General features: G+C 36.8%; 1 protein-coding gene across 11 annotated transcripts in view; it reads right to left on the bottom strand.

The window, feature by feature from the left end:
* The window catches only part of DNAH9 (dynein axonemal heavy chain 9), a 755,194-nt gene that overhangs the window by 313,175 nt on the left and 424,666 nt on the right, over positions 1-17,353 (bottom strand). For all 11 annotated transcript variants that reach the window (XM_056817453.1, XM_056817454.1, XM_016430769.2 and 8 more), the window contains 3 exons: positions 15,378-15,551; positions 14,155-14,362; positions 694-859 (listed from right to left, as the gene is read on the bottom strand). In XM_056817453.1, the coding sequence (XP_056673431.1) occupies positions 694-859; positions 14,155-14,362; positions 15,378-15,551 (548 nt within the window). The remainder of the gene's footprint in view (positions 1-693; positions 860-14,154; positions 14,363-15,377; positions 15,552-17,353) is intronic.

Raw genomic sequence — 17,353 nt, 5'->3', positions numbered from 1 at the left:
AGGCTTTGTTTTTGGTTATTTTTTTTATTCTGTATTTATATTGTAGACATCTTTAGAACCATAATGTTTCTTTATCGTAGGGATAATTTTTGTGTATTTGTTTATTTACTCTTTCTTACAGATTTATTCCTTATGGGACCTTTGGTTAGAGTTAAGTTCTCTGCAGTTCTGGAGGGTCTGTTACCAGTATTTCCTGGGATCCAGTTGCTGTTGTCTTCAGGCACTGCTTTCTGAATTCAAGGATCACACTACACTAATGTGTATATACTGGAAGAAATTATTGAGTCTTGATTCAGTGAGCTGAAAACTTTCTGAGTGCCCTAAGTCCAAGTTTCTACAGAAATCATCTATCTTCTCTTTCTGACAAGGTCAGGACCGTTACTTATAAGAACCATGTTATCATAACCTGAATATAACCTCTAAGGATATTTCCTTATCTTTTACACCACCAAAGATTAATTTTTTAATACCAGTTCCTGAGTCTTATATGGGAACATGTTTTTAGGAACATAAAAATAAAAAATAAATGTAATGAAGTTGCCCAAGGGATTTTAATTACCAACAGGTGAGAGAAAATTTATATCCTCAGATTCTACTGGACAATATAAGCTACTCATCATAATGTATCTGTACTTTACATACCATCTTTCCGTATAATCTTATTTAATTTATCTTTTCAGTATTAGTACTTACCAGTGCCCATAGTCCATATGCTGTCTGATGAGTGTGTGGGGTTGCACTGTTCCATATGCATCTACCTCAGGCATGTTCATATCATCAATGAAATAGATGAGTTTCTTGGTGCCAGGTGGGCCATAATTTCTTCCAGCTTTCTTTTCTAGAGGTTTCTCTAGGACAGCTATTAAGATATCCAAACAGTCAGAGAACTAAGACCTCAAATGTCATTAATTAGCCAAATTGAGACAATAGAAATTCTTACTTCTAATCTGAAAGAGCAGAGACCACACAAGGGAATAGAACACTTTTGAGAATGCCTCTTCACCTTTCTGGGCCTCAGTAAAAGTAAAACAAAGGGATTAGACCTCGTTTATTTTTTTAAGTAAAATTTATTTTATTTTCAGGTTTGAATTCTCTTCCTCCCCTATCCTTTGAGAAGGTAAGAAAAGAAAATCCATTATAAATTTGATTAGTTATTCAAAATAGCCCTCATTTATTCCTTAATATTTCCTTTAAGTCCATTAAAGTCCTAAAATTCCATAATCTTTTCAACTCTAAGCTATACACTGCTTCCAGATCCTCTGTTCACTTTTCATGTTGCCTTGCCAAACTTGAATTACTTCCACCATATACCTACTTTGCTTCTATTCATGTGCTACTTAATGGAGGTAGAAAAAAATTAAATTGCGCTGATTAGGTTTACTATAAGTTTATATAGCTTGTAGGATTCCAGCATCAGTCTCTGACCTGAGTCACAAAAGGCTTAGCCCTGGACTGGTCTGACAACATTCCAATGTATAATTTATGAGCAGGCCATGCAGTCTTTGTTCTGGGAGTTTGAAAAGAGCGGGCTGTACTTATCATGCCTCTAGCATCAAGGATTTGTCAAGCCAATGTAAATCCTCTATATTACCTGCCTCTGCCGTCATTACATCAATAAAAAGTCAGGAAGGACGCGACCCTCCCTCTCTTTCCCTCTTCCTCTTTCTGTCTCTCACTCCTACTTACCTGCTGGCCACATGGATCTCTCAAGTGACGGAGAGCCAGCGTACCTTTAAAGATTTTCCTCTTTATTCTCCTTCCATCTCACCTCACTCCTGATTCCTTATTCATACATTCTGGTCAATTTCTATCTTGTTGTATTGTGTGCCCAGCAAAGGAAGATAAAAGGGAAGTTGCGTCCTTCCACAACAAGTTATGATCTGGTGTCTATCTCTATTCATCAACCTTTCCCCTAGGCTTATCTCTTCTCCTCCAAATCATAATTCCTTTAGTTATTCCCTTTCATGTAGCAATTGCAGGTAAATTGCTGCATAGCTTTACTAAAAAATACTGAGATCATTTGCTGAGTTCTTCCTTCTCCCTCATCTCATATTCCTTTGACATTCTCCCTCCCTCCTCTCTCTTCTCTTTTTGCCAAGGCCAATCCTTTTATATGAACCCGCTTTTCCATCCCTTCCTGTCTACTCTTATCTTTTTAACTCTCACTTTGATCTCTATTTTCTGGCTTCTTCCTTGCTGCCTACAAATATGCCCATGCTTTCCCATTCTTTTTTTTTTCAGTCAATCAATAAACATTTATTAAGTGCCTCCTATGTGCCAGGTACTTTGATAAGTGCTGGGGACACAAAGGTAAAACATAGTTTTTGCTTTCAAGTAGTTCATGACATTCCAAAAACTATGTTCTTTTTAAAAAAATTAAATTCATTCATTTATTTAATTAATTAAGAATGTTCTTCCATGGTTACATTATTCATGTTCTTTTACTGTCCTCCTCCCATACCCCTCCCATAATCAATGAGTAATTTAACTTTATTTTACATGTATCATTGATCAAGACATTTCATATTTTTAATATTTGCACTAGAATGTTTGTTTAGAGTCTACATCCCCAGTCATATCCCCATGAAACGTGATCAAGCTATTGTTTTTCTTCTGTATTTCTACTCCCAAAGTTCTTTCTCTGGATGTGGATAGTGTTCTTTCTCATAAGTCCCTCAGCTGCTAGTAGAGAAGTCCATTACATCCAACTGTGCCACAGTGTACAGTGTTTTTCTGGTTCTGCTCCTTTCACTCTGCATCAACTCCTGGAGGTCATTCCAGTTCACATGGAATTCCTCCAGTACATTATTCTTTACTTTCTCATTCTTAAAAAACCCTTACTTGATTCATCCATCACCTTTATCTATTGTCCTATATCTCTTTTCCCATTTATGGCTAAACTCCTGTAGAAATCCATATATATTAGGTGCTTTCAGTTTGTCTTCTTAGTTGATACTAGATTATGGTTTCTGACCTCATCATTCAAATGGAACTTCTCTCTTCAAAGTCATTGATGATCTCCTAATTACAAACTGAATAACTTTTTCTCAATTCTGATCTTTATGGACACCTGTCTGCAGCATTTGATAATGCTGTTAACCTTCTCCTACTAAATATTCTTTCCCCTCTGGGTTTTCACAACACTGTTCTCGCCTGGGTTTCTTCCTATGCATCTAATTGGTCCTCAGTCTCCTTTGACAGCTTCCAGTCATATCTACTCATTAAACTGTGGGTGTATCCCAAATCTTTCCTATACCCTCTTCGATTCCATTCCATGGTTTCTGACTATATTGTTCTATGGATTCCAGTAATATCTCTGTGCTAATGATTCCCAGCTCTGGTATCTTCAGTCTTAGTCACTTTCTTAAATTAAAATCTCACCTTACCAACTGATTTCTGAACTATATCTTGAATCAGTTATGCCTTAGACATCTTAAATTCAATTATATCTAAAACAGACAGATAAAGACAAAGTCTTGAAAACAAAACAAAGTAAAACAAAAAACTCAAAACTCTCTCCTTTTCCAAACTTCTGTTCTAATATAGAGAGCACCACTATATTTCTAGTTATTCACTCACACGTTCAGTGACTTTCTTGTCTCTATCTTTTTACACATTCAGCATTTTGGTAAGTCTGGTTTCTGTCTTCAAAACATCTCATATAAATGTCTTCTTCTTTCCAACATCCTAATTCAGGTTCTCACTGATTCTCCTCCAGATTGTTGCTTTCTAAATGACTTTCACGTCACTCACTATTTCAATTCATCCTCCATTTAGATTTCAAAGAAATTTTCCTAGTGTGTAGGTGTGGACAATAGAGGTTTAGGCCAAATCTCTATTCAATAAATTCCAATGGCTCCCTTTTATCTTCAGGATCAAATAGAGTCCTCTTTTTGACATTTATACTTTTTCACAACATAGATTTTTCCTACCTTTCATAGATTCTTACACTAATTTAGACTCTTCTACTTATTCTTGTTCTCCAGCTACACTAGCCCATTTTCTATTCCTTGACCATGCCTTTTATACTGACTGTCCTCCATAGGAATGCTCTCCCCTATCATCTCTACTTCCTATCTTCCCTTACTTATTTAAACATCAGCTTAAGTACCACCTTCTGTAGGAGCCCTTTTTTGGTTTTCCCAGGTATCACTGTTTTTCTCTCTTAGACAACCATCTTATATATACAATATAGATATGCATATTTAAGAATATATAAAAGTGTGTGTCTGTGTATTTTCCAAACTATTTAAACATTTTCTCCTTTGATTCTTTCCATTAGAATATGAATGCCTTTCTTTGTATACCCAGTTCCTATCAGTGTCTGATACATAGTAAATTTTTAATAAATACTTGTTTGACTGACTTTTATCCTCAGGGATATCTCTGAGTTGGCTTTGATCTCTATAAAGGAAGCATAAAGAATAAAAAGGTGATGCTGTCTTTTATGAAAATGCCTTTTCTTTCTTGGACTCCGTGTAAAATGGAGATTTTAAAGATTCTTCTTTGATAACTGCTAGTTTTAGTGTAAACATTATTACCAGAATAATAATCTTATTAGAGCTTTGGATGAAGCAGAAGGGCAAATAGACTCCTTTGTGATTCTCTGGAATTTTATTAGAAGTTTTATAAAAATCACTCATGATTCCTTCTGCTACTCCAAATTTCTTACCTGTTGAACAAATTAATAATATGCTATCTCTAAAAATTAAGTTAAAAACTTTCTGAGTAGTTTTTCAATTAGAGAATCAACCCAACAAAGTAATGTTCTAGCTTAGGAAATAATTTTTATAATACAGTACAGATTCTTAATAAAATAATTAAGGATTTATAGATTAATCAAATTAACTCTTGTCTATTACTTTTAGAAGTGCTAAAATTCATTTGATTTCTTCTCTTACAAAACCAAAAGCTTGTACACAAGGGAAAAATGTCAACAGACATATCTGAAGATGACAGGTTGAAAAGATAAACTCCTACAAAAAGCTGAAGTATTCCAATATTCTCATGCTGAGTTACATTAAGTGTTTCAAGTATGAATTTAATTAGCATTTAGTTATAATAAAATAGCAACCAATTAATTATCTAACACCTTCTGCCAACACCACTGCTAACATATCTAATATAAACATAAGAGATTTGTCAAACTAAAATGTACTGACTTGCCAAGGAAATAATTTTGAAGGCAATCCCTATTTAATACAGGAAAACATTTTTTCCCAAGGACCTGTTTTTTTCTCATGGCAGTGGTAGTCAAATCAACCTTTGGAATTAAGGAATGATTGTAATTTAGGTTGATTGAGTTCTTTCTCCCTCTAGGAATCTAAGAAGAAAAGCCTTCAAAATGAGAAATGTCCTTGGATGCAATGCATTATCACAAATATGCAGTTTTGGTCTACCAAAGAAATAGGAAGATACCTGGAAGAAAACAGAGTCTAATCTTTCAAGGTTAACTAAGTTTTTTAAATTGAGGAGTAGGCAATTCATAAATAGGAAAGCTAGAAATAGACTAAATTTCAAGACTAGATCAATGTGGAAGACTAACTAAATAGAATGATTATCAATTTTAAGGGAATATGGACCACCTCAAGTCACCATTCTTCTAGTTTTGAGCCCACACAGTTCTCTGTGTGATCAATATCACCTATCTACAAAATGGCAATTAGATTGGCAACCTGAAGATATGAAATAAGAAAAAATTCAGTGTGAGGATAAGATGTCACTTTGGCCCCATTGAAACCATGAATTAACCAAATGAACTAAATTCAAATTAACAAATATTTATTGTATTTACTATGTGCATAGTTTTTTTAATAATAAAAATGAATAGTATAAGAATTTATGCCTTCAACAAGCTAATAAGCTCATAGGAGGGGATAAAATAACAGCACTAATTATTTAAATATATGTTATAACATGATAAGAACTTATGGGTGGAGGTACTTGTCCTTTTATCTTATTGCTAATCATGGCTTGCCAAGATCCAGCTTTGGATTACTCCTACCATGCTCTGTCTTTGCTCCTCTTCCCATGCTATTGAATGAAGCCATAAAAAAGAAAACAAACCAAAAAAAAAGTTTTCTTGTTCCACTAAAAATTGAAGGCACATAATCTCCACTGGTCCTTTACTGTAATGAGGGAATCCTTTTATACTTTCCTAAATGATTTAGAATCCTACTTACCTCACTTGCTTTTCTAAACCATTTCATCACTTCTCAAAACTCCTATAGCTCCCTGTCCTCATAACTTCTCATCTGAAGAATCTAGCCTTGTATTTTACTGGAACAAAATTGAGGCTATTCACTAAGTGCTCCCAGCACTCCTCATATCTCATATCACTTAGATATCTTCCTGCACTATGTCTTTCTTCATCCCTTTGTCGAATGAAGAGGTATTGCTCCTTGCCAAGTCTAATCTGACTCCTTACCATCATTCCCAATATCCAAAAAATCGATAAGACATTATCATTTATATCCTAGCAGCAGTTAAATAGACTCCCTTCTCTCCTTTGACACTGTCAACACCAATTGATAAGTCACTTAATCCTTATCCCTGGATTATTGCAAGAGCCAGCTGGTTGATATCTCTGCCTCAAATCTCTCCCCATTCTAGTCTATGTAAACTATAAAATCCTGTTTGGTTTTTAAAGCTCTTTGTAAACTGTTCCCTTCTTACTCTTACAGTTTTCTTATATCTTACTGACCTCCAGATATTCTGCATTCCAATGATACTGTCTTCCTTTCTGTTCCTCAGATTAGACATTATATCTCCCAACTCAGAGAATTTTCACTGGTTGTCCCCTAGGCCTGTAATTCTCTTCCTCTTTACTTCTTGCCTTCCATGACCTCCTTCATGTTTCAGCTAAAGTTGAGTCTTTTACAAGAAACTATTCCTAGGGGAAGCTGGGTGACTCAGTAGATTGAAAACCAGGTCCAGAGATGGGAGAGTCTGGTTTCAAATCTGGATTAAGACACTTTCCAATGGTGTGACCCTTGAAAAGTCACTTAATCCCAATTGTCTAGCCCTTACTCTTTTTTCTTTTACCTTGCAACCAAAATTGATTCAAAGACAAAAAGTAATGGTTTTTTAAAAAAGAAGCTATTCCCAGTCCTTCTTAATCTTAGTGACTTTCCCAAAAGACCATTCTTATTTATCCTGTATATATCTTGTTTATATATAATTGTTTGCATGTTGTCTCCATTAGTTTATGGAATTCTTGTGGGCAGGGACCAATTTTTTTTTTGCCTTTGAATCTCCAGTGCTTAGTACATTGCCTGGTACATAACAGGTTTATAATAAATGCTTAGTGACCTCATAAGTCTTTGCTCACTTTCCATTCTGTTGTCTTCATCAGATTGCACTTTCTATCTCCTGCATATGCCCACTAATGCTCAATATCCCCTTGCCAGTTGACTGCTTCCTGGCTGTTGCTCTGGGAGGTACCTGTAGTCCTGTAGTGAGAGTAGGCCCCACTAAAATCAAAGCCATAGTCTAAATAAAGCCAAACACTTAGCTTAGGCATCAAATGAGGCCCCCAAACTCCTCCTTTCTTACCCATCCCTGCTGTATCTGGCAACAACTGGAAGTCCTTGTTCTACCCACTGAAGCAAATATTTTCCTGAGAAACTGGACTAGATAGTTACATATTTACTTGTGATTTATTATCCTATAGAGAACATTGTCTAAGTTTTGGTGAGGTAAACTAAGTCATTGTACTAAAGATTGTAAATCATTACTAACCATTGGTTCTGCAAAAGGCTTACCTAATCCTTTAGTCTACATCATTTTCTCTATAAGAATGTACCCTAAATCATTAAACTTTATCACTGGTCAGCATGAGACCTTGTGTCTGTCTGCAAGTCTGTCTTTGACCCTCCTGATCCCAACCACATTTTTCTTATCCCATTCCACACTCCATGAATAGCTTGATTGACAGATGACATCTACCATTCTTTAAAAAATAAACAAACACCTTTCCTTGACCCTTCTATCTCCATTAACTATCATCCTATATCTCTTCTTCCTTTCATAGCTAAACTCCTTGAGGAAGCCATCTTCTGTAGGTGACTTTTCTTTTCCTCTCACTTCTAAACTCTTGGCAGTCTGGCTTTCAAATCATGCTGCTGAAACTACTCTGTGTAAAGCTACTTAATTGCCAAATCTACTGGTCTTTTCTCATTTCTTATTCCTTTGGACCTCTCTTTACCTTTGGTATGATTTTCTCACTAGTTTTTTATAACAAATTTCCTTGAGGCTATTCTCTTAATGTTTTGACCTTTCCTTTTTCAGTATCCTTTGTTGGATGGATCTTTATCTGTGTTAAGCCTATTAACCAAAGGTATCCCTTAAGGCTTCATCCTGAGCCATCTCCTCTACTTCAGTATCTCATCTCCTATGATTTCAGCTATCACCTCTATGTTTAGATGTTTATAACCTCTTTCACGTCTTCCAGTTTCATATTTCCAACTGCCTACTGGATATCATGAACTGAATGTCCTATTGACATCTTAAACTCAACATATTCAAAACTGAACTCGTTATCTTTTGCTCCCAAGTCTCCGCTATTGCCTATTTTTCTATTACTGTTGAGGATACTAACCTCCTCTCCATCCCTCGGGTTCAAAAATTAGATGTTATTTTTAACTCACTTTCTCATTCTCTGTATCCAATGAGTTATCAAGACTTGTTAATTCTATCTTCACAACATTTTAATATATGCCTCTTTCTTAGACATATTTGCCCTGGTATAGGCCTTCATCATCTTATGCTTGATCTAATGCAAAAACCTTCTGGTCAGATTCTCTGCAGTAAGTTCTAGTTCATCCTCAACTCAGCTGCTAAAAGTAAGTATTCCTAAAGCACAGCCTGATCTAGGCTTCACTTGCTCCTGCCATTTTCTCCATCCAAAAATAATATTTCCCACTTCCTTTTTATCCAACAAAATCCTTCAAGATCTAACATGTAGCCTTCTCAATACCAATGTGGAGGGTTCTCTTTTTTCTCTGAATAACAATAATTCTTATTACTTATGTAAGATTAGAGATTTTTACTCCATCCCTACTAATATAATTCAGGAAGGTCTAGACTTCTCCACTGAATCTACCTAGACATAGACAGAACTTTATGAGGACTCCATGAAGGGAGAAAAGGACTTCTAGAAGTTGTGAGTAGTTTATCTCTTGGCCACATTTGTTCTGTACTCATCTATCTCACAATTGTGGTACTTTAAGTTTGTGCTCTATAAGACTTTCTGTGTATATATAGAAGAGTGGATCCCAAGCTTTTAAGGGACTCTTCTAAATATCAACTACTCTTATACACTAGTAGATTTTCTATAAAGTATGGCTGTCTATTAAGAATTTGTAGGAAGGCCTGTAGCTAACTGATCATCATCAGTGGACACTAGATAATGTTGAAGAAGAACTTGTGGACCAAGATCTCCACTTGGAAGGTAGGTTCAATAAAGAACTACAGACTTCACTTTTCTGAAGGCTCAGGTTCAACTAACCCTGGTATTTCCAGCATACTGCATTGAGGTCAATTAAATTATATGATTTTTAAAAGTGTATTTGCAAAGTTCAGAGTAAAGAGAAGCATGCATTGGACACCACCCAAAAATCATCTGAAGATGATACCTGATGGAAGCTTGTCAGATAGTACTAGAAACTCCAGTCTTTCAGTGTTACTCTTTAAACTTTAAAGAGAGGAGTCATTCCCTCTGGAAACCCAAACTCTTAGTTCAGTGCAATCTGGAAAGTAACCCACTAAGAGGAACTAACATATATAATCTATTTGGTAATCATATTAATCACATTACCCTCCAGTGACGTCTTATACAGTTTTACTGAAATATCTCCTAAATGGAACTTTTTATAGGACAAGGAAACATAATATAGTGGAAAGACTCCTAGACCTATAATTGTAAAGACTTGAACTTTATACCAATGTGACTAGCATATCATTTAATCTCACTGAGATTTGGTTTTCTTACATATAAAGTGGAACCAATAATAGTATGTAGTACATAATACCAGGAAAATCAAATGAGTTCATGAGTTCACTTTCTAAATCTTAACACAATATATAATTGTCGATTTATTATTATTATTACAAATTTATTTCTTTTCTCCTCAACTAGATGAAGTTTTTATAATAGGTATCATATCCCAAACATCTTTGTAATGCTAACAATGCCTATCATAGGGGTGTTTTTTATGTAGTATGAAAAGTATTATTCTGATTTTAATTTAATGATCTCTTGTTTTGAAGGCAAATAATTGATAATAATAATTTACTTGGGATTATTTGAATATCTTCTTGGGACAGAAAACTGAAGGAGATATAACCATTCAAAGTCCTATCTGGCCCTAAGATTTGAGTTTAGTAAGAAGATATTTCTTACATAGTTTTAGAAACAGGAGGTCAGACAAAATAAGAATCCAATAAATGCTTTTTGAATAAATCAATGAGATATTCAAGGTTACAGTTGGGGTTATAGTTAATTACTAAAAAAAAATCAAGTTCTAGATCATTAAGACAATAAATTATTCAAACTTTTTGGTCTTTCTGTCTTTTGGTCATTTTACTACTTTCCACTTAAATGATAGGCAGAAGAAATAAAAATAAATTGTTTAAATTAATGTTATTTTCAATAATTGTCATAAGAATTGGAATAGTTTAAAATAGTGAAATATTATTTTTAGCTTTACATGGATACTTAGTGTCCTAGATAGAATGCTCCATGTGGAATTGGGAAGAACTGGGTTCAAATACCATCTCTGACAATTAATTTCTGTGTACCCATGAGCAAGTCAACCTCTCTGAGTCTCATATTCCTCATCTGGAAAATGAGGTCATCGTTTGTAGTACATATCTCTTAGTATTGTTGCTAAAGCACAAATTAGATAACATCTGTAAAGTACTCTAATAGATAAAGGTTTAATAATAATCTTGGAGGAAACCTCTATATGTTACAATTTCTAGGCACGAAGGCAGAAGCCAGGAAAAGTGAAAAGGAGACACAAAGTCTAGAGAGGACTGAAGGGCAAAAGTATTAGAGAAAGTAGAGGAAAAAAAGAACAGTTGAGGAGTTAGACTTAGAAAGATGAAGGGAAAGAATGGGTGTAGTAACTTAGGTGATCAAGAAGATATTGATCTTTTTAGTAAAAGGAAGAGCCAAGAGGACAGAACTTAATTATTGAGGAACCAAAGGAAGAATTACTATATGGAATATTATATAGAATCAACAAAAGATTAACAAAATATAGCCAAATAGTAGTAAAAACCTAAATAAAGTGAATAAGTATCAATGTGTAATGGGCTTAGTATCACTCTTTAAACCTCATTCATTATTCAACTGTTGTGAACTGATCTAACCATTCCAGAAGGCAATTTGGAATTATGCCCAAAGGGCTATAAAGCAATGCATATCCTTTGATCCAGTAATATGATTACTAGGTCTGTGTCCCAAAGAGATAAAAAAAAATGGAAAAGGACCTGTTCATAAAAAATATTTATAGTTGCTCTTTTAGCATGGCAAGGAATTGTAAACTAAAGGAATGTCCCTCAATCGGGGAATGGCTGAACAAATTGAGGAATATGATGGTAATGGAATACTATTATGCTATAAAAGAGTGATGAAAAGGATGATTTCAGAAGGAGATAGACATGAATTAAAACAGAGTGAAATAACCAGGAAAACATTGTACACAATAACAGCAATATTGTAGAACAATCAAATGTGATAGACTTTACAACTAACAGCAATCCAACAAACCAGGACAATTCTGAGGGATTTATGAAAAAGAATGCTATCTACCTCCAAAGAAAGAACTGTTGGAGTGGAAATGCAGATGAAAGCATATGATTTTTTTTCATTGTTTATTTGTGTATATGTTTTGGGTTTATGGTTTTAAAAGATTATTTACTTATAAAAACAAATGTCATAAATATATATATATATATGTATAACCTAATTGCTTGCCAGTTCTGGGAGTAGGGAGGGAAGAGGGGAGACAATTTGGATCATATTACTTTGGAAAACTTAAGGGGAAATTTGTTATTAAATGTAATTGTTAAACATAGTAAAATAAATTTATTCAACTAGTCATTGAACATTTCATTAATCTTCTGCTATAAGCCAGGTACTGTGCTAAATGTTGGGGATAAAAAAAGGCAAAAGATAGTACCCATCTCCAAAGGCCTTACGTTCTAACAATGGAGATAATATGTAAATCTCGTAAATAAGCAGACCCAAAGAAGATATATATATATAGAAAGGGATGGCACTAGGAACTGGTCATCCCCAGGGAGGACCATCTGCAGAAAGTGACATTGGAGCTGAAGTTTGGAGGAAGCCAGGGACTCTTAAGAGAAAGAGGTGAGGAGAAAGCACATTTCATGGTGCTTCACAGTCCATGATGGTGAACCTATGGCATGCATGCCAAACACAACACACAGGAATATCTTTGTGGACACAACTGTGTCTCTCCTGGCAGTTGTTCCCTTCCCCCTCAGCCCATCTCATTTTCCCTCCCCTGTCTGGGACTAGAGGCTGTAGGGAATGGCAGGTCAGCCTAGTCCCACCCCCTAAAAGATCTCCACTTTTTTCCTTCTCAACCGGATGCGAGTTCTTGGGGTGATCCCATCCCACAAAGGCTAACTGTGCTCTCTCCACCTCCTGCTCCCATCACTATGTGGGTCACAATCCAATAGACAGTCCAGGGGATCCTGGATGCAGGGGCAAGCTCCAGTGGGTATAGGAGGTGGCTCCTCCCTCCCTACCTCCCAAAGCAGGCTGGGAGTTGGCCCCGCCCCCTTGAACGGGGGTCGGGGGAGTGTGCTCAATCTCTAAGTCTCCTGCCCCATTTGCACCCCAAGGAGGCTGGATGCAGGGGCGGGTCCCTGTGGCTACAGGAGGTGACTTCCCCTGGGACAAGGGGGAGCCAGCTTGGAGGAGGACCACACCCTGAACTCAGGGGAGGGGTCACTCAGCCTCTGAGCCACTCCCCCACCCCAGGTTTCCTCCCCCTCCCACCTTCTCCTCTGATTCAAGCAGGGCAGCAGCCCCCTCCCTCGGGGCTACCTCCTCTCCAGTTACAAACCAGCTAAGAGCCAGTCGGCTCCCCCCAATACAATGGTGGGTGCTCCATCTCTGAGCTGCCCCCACCCCAGGCTTCCTCCACCTCCCACCTTCCCAGCTGATACAAGGAGGTCATTAGACCCTTCCTTTGGCTTGCCCCAGCGGAGGCTGGGTGCAAGGGTGAGTCCCTGTGGCTGAGGCTTCCCTCTTGGAAGGTGTGAGCCAGCTGGGACCCGACCAGCCCCCGAACCAGGGTAGAGGGCACTTGATTGTTGAGCCTCCTCTCTCAGAGACCTACTTTCCTCAGGCTTCTTCTGCAGCAGCCTCCTCTCTCTGCATCTTTCCCCCCATGTGGCTGGGTGCAGGGGCAGGTTCCCATGGCCTAAGGAGGCAGCTTAGGGTGGGAGGCTAGGAACCTGCCCCTCCCCATGGGGCATTGCATGCAGTGGGGGGGGGCATGGAATGCAGTCTAGGGGCAGGGTAGGGCCTTGGCATGGCATCCCTAAAAGGTTCTAAAAGGTTTACCATCACTGGTATAAATGATAATAATGCAAAGGAAAGGAAATGAGAGATGGGCAGTAGAATGGTGTGATCAGTGCCATGCAAGAGTTATGCACAAAGTTATGTGAGTGCAGAGAGGGAGAGGTCACTTTTGGTTGGTGAAGGTCATCAATTAAATTTCAATTTTGTTTTTACTATCATTAAGATTCAAAGCTATGACTAGGTTAATTGTTCATATGTATTTGTATTTATCAACCAAGTAATGAGAATATCACTGAATATTGGTGTAAATTATCCCCTCTTCATTTTCCTTATTTTTCACATACTCCCTTTTGGTATTTATCCTTTTGGCTTTGAGAAGAGATGGAGAAAGAGAAAAGCTAAGAAGGGTAGGAGAAAATGCCACTGGGGGACATAGAAGGAAGAAAGAGAACATTGACAGAAAAAGAGATAAGAAGGGTCCTGTAGAATAAAGCAAAGCTGCATATTCTAGCTATTATAGCTAATGTAGCGTGGCACAGTTCAGCTGAAAACAAAAGCCATTACTTTTGCTTCTTTTAGTTGCACATTACCTTGTAGCATTGCAGATGTAGTATAATAATTAAATGGGATATTCTTCACCATGTATTCATCTGCATCCAGGGTAGCCAATTTTGCCCCTACCAGAACAGATTTCCCAGTGCCTGCATTCCCCACCAACATGATAGGTCTCCGGTGTTTCAGGAGCTGCTCCATGAAATAGCACACACGAATGGTCTCAACAGTGTGTACCAGGCAAGTCTGAAACATATGAAAGAAAAGAACCAGAGGTACATGAGAATTCTTCACTCGATCACTATTAAAATATACACTTATGCATGAGTGACCATTCCAGAAGGCAATTTGGAACTATGCCCAAAGGGCTTTAAATGACTGCCTGCCCTTTGACCCAGCCATACCACTGCTGAACTTGTACCCCAAAGAGATAATAAGGGAAAAGACTTTTACAAAAATATTTATAGCTATAATCTTTGAAGTGTCAAAAATTTGGAAAATGAGGGGATGCCCTTTGATTGGGGAATGGCTGAACAAATTGTGGCATATGTTGGTGATGGAATACTATTGTGCTAAAAGGAATAATGAACTGAAAGAATTTCATGTGAACTGGAATGATTTCCATTGATGCAGAGTGAAAGAAGCAGAGCCAGGAGAACATTGTACACAGAGACTGATACATTGTGGCACAATCGAATGCAATGGACTTCTCTACTAGCAGCAATGCAATGATCCAGGACAATTCTGGGGGACTTCTCAGAAAGAATGCTAACCATACCCAGAGAAAAAACTGTGGGAGTAGAAACACAGAAGAAAAACATTTCCTTGATTACATGGTTCGATGGGGATATGACTGGGGATGTAGACTCTAAATGATCACTCTGATGCAAATATTAATAATATGGAAATATGTATTGATCAATGATACATGTAAAACCCAGTTAAATTGCTCATTGGCCACAGGATGGGGGAGGGAGGAGAAGAGGGAAAGAATACGAATCATGTAACCATGGAAAAATATTCTAAATAAATAAATACATAGATTTTTCTAAAAATGAAAAACAAATAAATGCATAAGTGGGGAGTTTCGTTGTCTATGAGAAGAGACACTTTCTTTCCTGGCTTTTAGAGAGAATTTCCCTATAGCTACAGAAACAGGGTTCTGTGGAGATGTGATGGGGAAGACTCCAGTTCTTAGAGAGCCAAAAGTACCTAATATATCTTGTAACAATTATATTAATTAACATATACCTACTCTCACCTGCAAAGGTAGGTCTGGGTCAAATTCAAATTTGGGGATAAGTTTGGACCACGGCTCAAATTTCTTTGTTTCTGGTTCTATGTAAAAGTCAAAGATTGTTCCTTGGGAAGGAAACTTGATTGTCTTGAATTCAGTTATCCACCATTTACTGAACTCTGCTCTGTAATCCACAAGCTGTAAAGACAAATGTGACATGGACAAGATTTAACAGAACCCAAGAATGGTGATAATAGCCTGAGTTGACATCATACAAATAAGCAGTTAATGGAAAAAGAGATAATAAAGTTGACTGAACAGCATCCCCAAACATTAAAATTAACGAAGCCCCCCTAGTAAGGATGACATCTCTCCCTTGCAATGTCTTGGCTATGGAAAAGAAATCTTCAAGCTAGTCATATTTCTTAGATATGTGTGAATGTCAGTTCCTAAATTGAAGATTTCAATGGAATAAAACTTTTTTGAAAAAAAGTTATTTATCTAAAGATTCTTTTCTTTTTAGATTTGAGTTCTAAATTTTCTTCCTTTCTCTGATTACCCTCCCACAACCCCTGAGAAGGTAAGCAGATGATATCAATTATACACATGTAGTCATGCAAAACATATTTTCATATTAGTTACATTGCCAAAAAAAACTCCAATAAAAATGATGTGAGAAAATTTATACTTTGATCTGTACTCAAAGGTCTTTCTTTCAAAAGTTTTCTCTAGGTAGTTGAATAGAATTTTTTTCTTCATAAGTCCTTTGGAACTATCTTAGATTTTGATTTTTTATTATTTTGATTTTGATTATTGATCAGAATAGCCAGGTCTTTAATAGTTGACCATCATTACAATATTGCTGTGCACAATGATTCTGCATTTCTTATTACTTTATTTTGCATCACTTCATATTGGTCTTGACATGTTTTCCTAAAATCATTCCCTCATCATTCATTTTAATTCAATACTACTCCATCATTATGCCACAACTTGTTTAGGCTTTTGCCAGTTACTAAGTGTTGTTTTTTAATCATTCAATTATGCCTGACTCTTCATGATACTGTGGACCATAATGTCCATTTCCCCCCCTTTAAACCTTCTGCCTTAGAGTACTGTGTATTGCTTCCAAGGCATAAGGGTGGTAAGGGCTACGCAATGGGGGTTAAGTGACTTGCCCAGGGTAACATAGTTAAGAGGTGTCTGATGACACATTAGAACCTAGAACTTTAGGTCTTTTGAGTCACCTAGCTGTTCCCTGCCATAGGATTTTATTAACAAAGACCCCGAAGTGGTTTGTCATTTTTTTCTCCAGACAATTAAGGGAAACAGAGTTTAAGTGACTTGCCCAGGATTATACAGCTAGTAAGTAACTGGGTACACATTTTAACTCAGGTCTTCTTGGCTCCAGTTCTAGAGATCTACTCACTAAGCCACTTAGCTGCCTCCTAAATTATGAACATATCCTTTATTTCCAATACTGACTATTCATTTCCTTTGATTATTTATCAATTAGGGAATGGCTCTACTTTTTATCAATTTGAGTCAGTTTTTGAGAACTAAAGACTTTATCAGAGAAACTTGCTGTGAAGTTTTTTGATATTACTTAATTGCCTATGGTAGGTACCTTCTAGCATATTGTAGTTTCCCTGGTGATCTTTATTTTTTAATTTTATGATATTTTATTTGATCATTTCCAAGCATTATTCATTTCTTTTCCTCCCCCCAAACCTCATAGCCGACGCATGATTCCACTGGGTATCACATGTGTTCTTGATTCGAACCCATTGCCATGTTGTTAGTATTTGCATTAGAGTGTTCGTTTAGAGTTTCTCCTCTGTCATGTCCCCTCAACCTCTATAGTCAGGCAGGTGCTTTTCCTTGGTGTTTCTACTCCCACAGTTTGTCCTCTGCTTACGAACAGTGTTTTTTCTCCTAGATCCCTGCAGATTGTTCAGGGACATTACACCGCCACTAATGGAGAAGTTCATTACTTTCGA

The sequence above is a fragment of the Monodelphis domestica genome, chromosome 2 (genome assembly GCF_027887165.1).
Source record: "Monodelphis domestica isolate mMonDom1 chromosome 2, mMonDom1.pri, whole genome shotgun sequence".
NCBI classification, from domain to species: domain Eukaryota; kingdom Metazoa; phylum Chordata; class Mammalia; order Didelphimorphia; family Didelphidae; genus Monodelphis; species Monodelphis domestica.
Note: the sequence above shows the minus strand (reverse complement) of the source record. Positions and strands in the feature narration are given on the sequence as shown.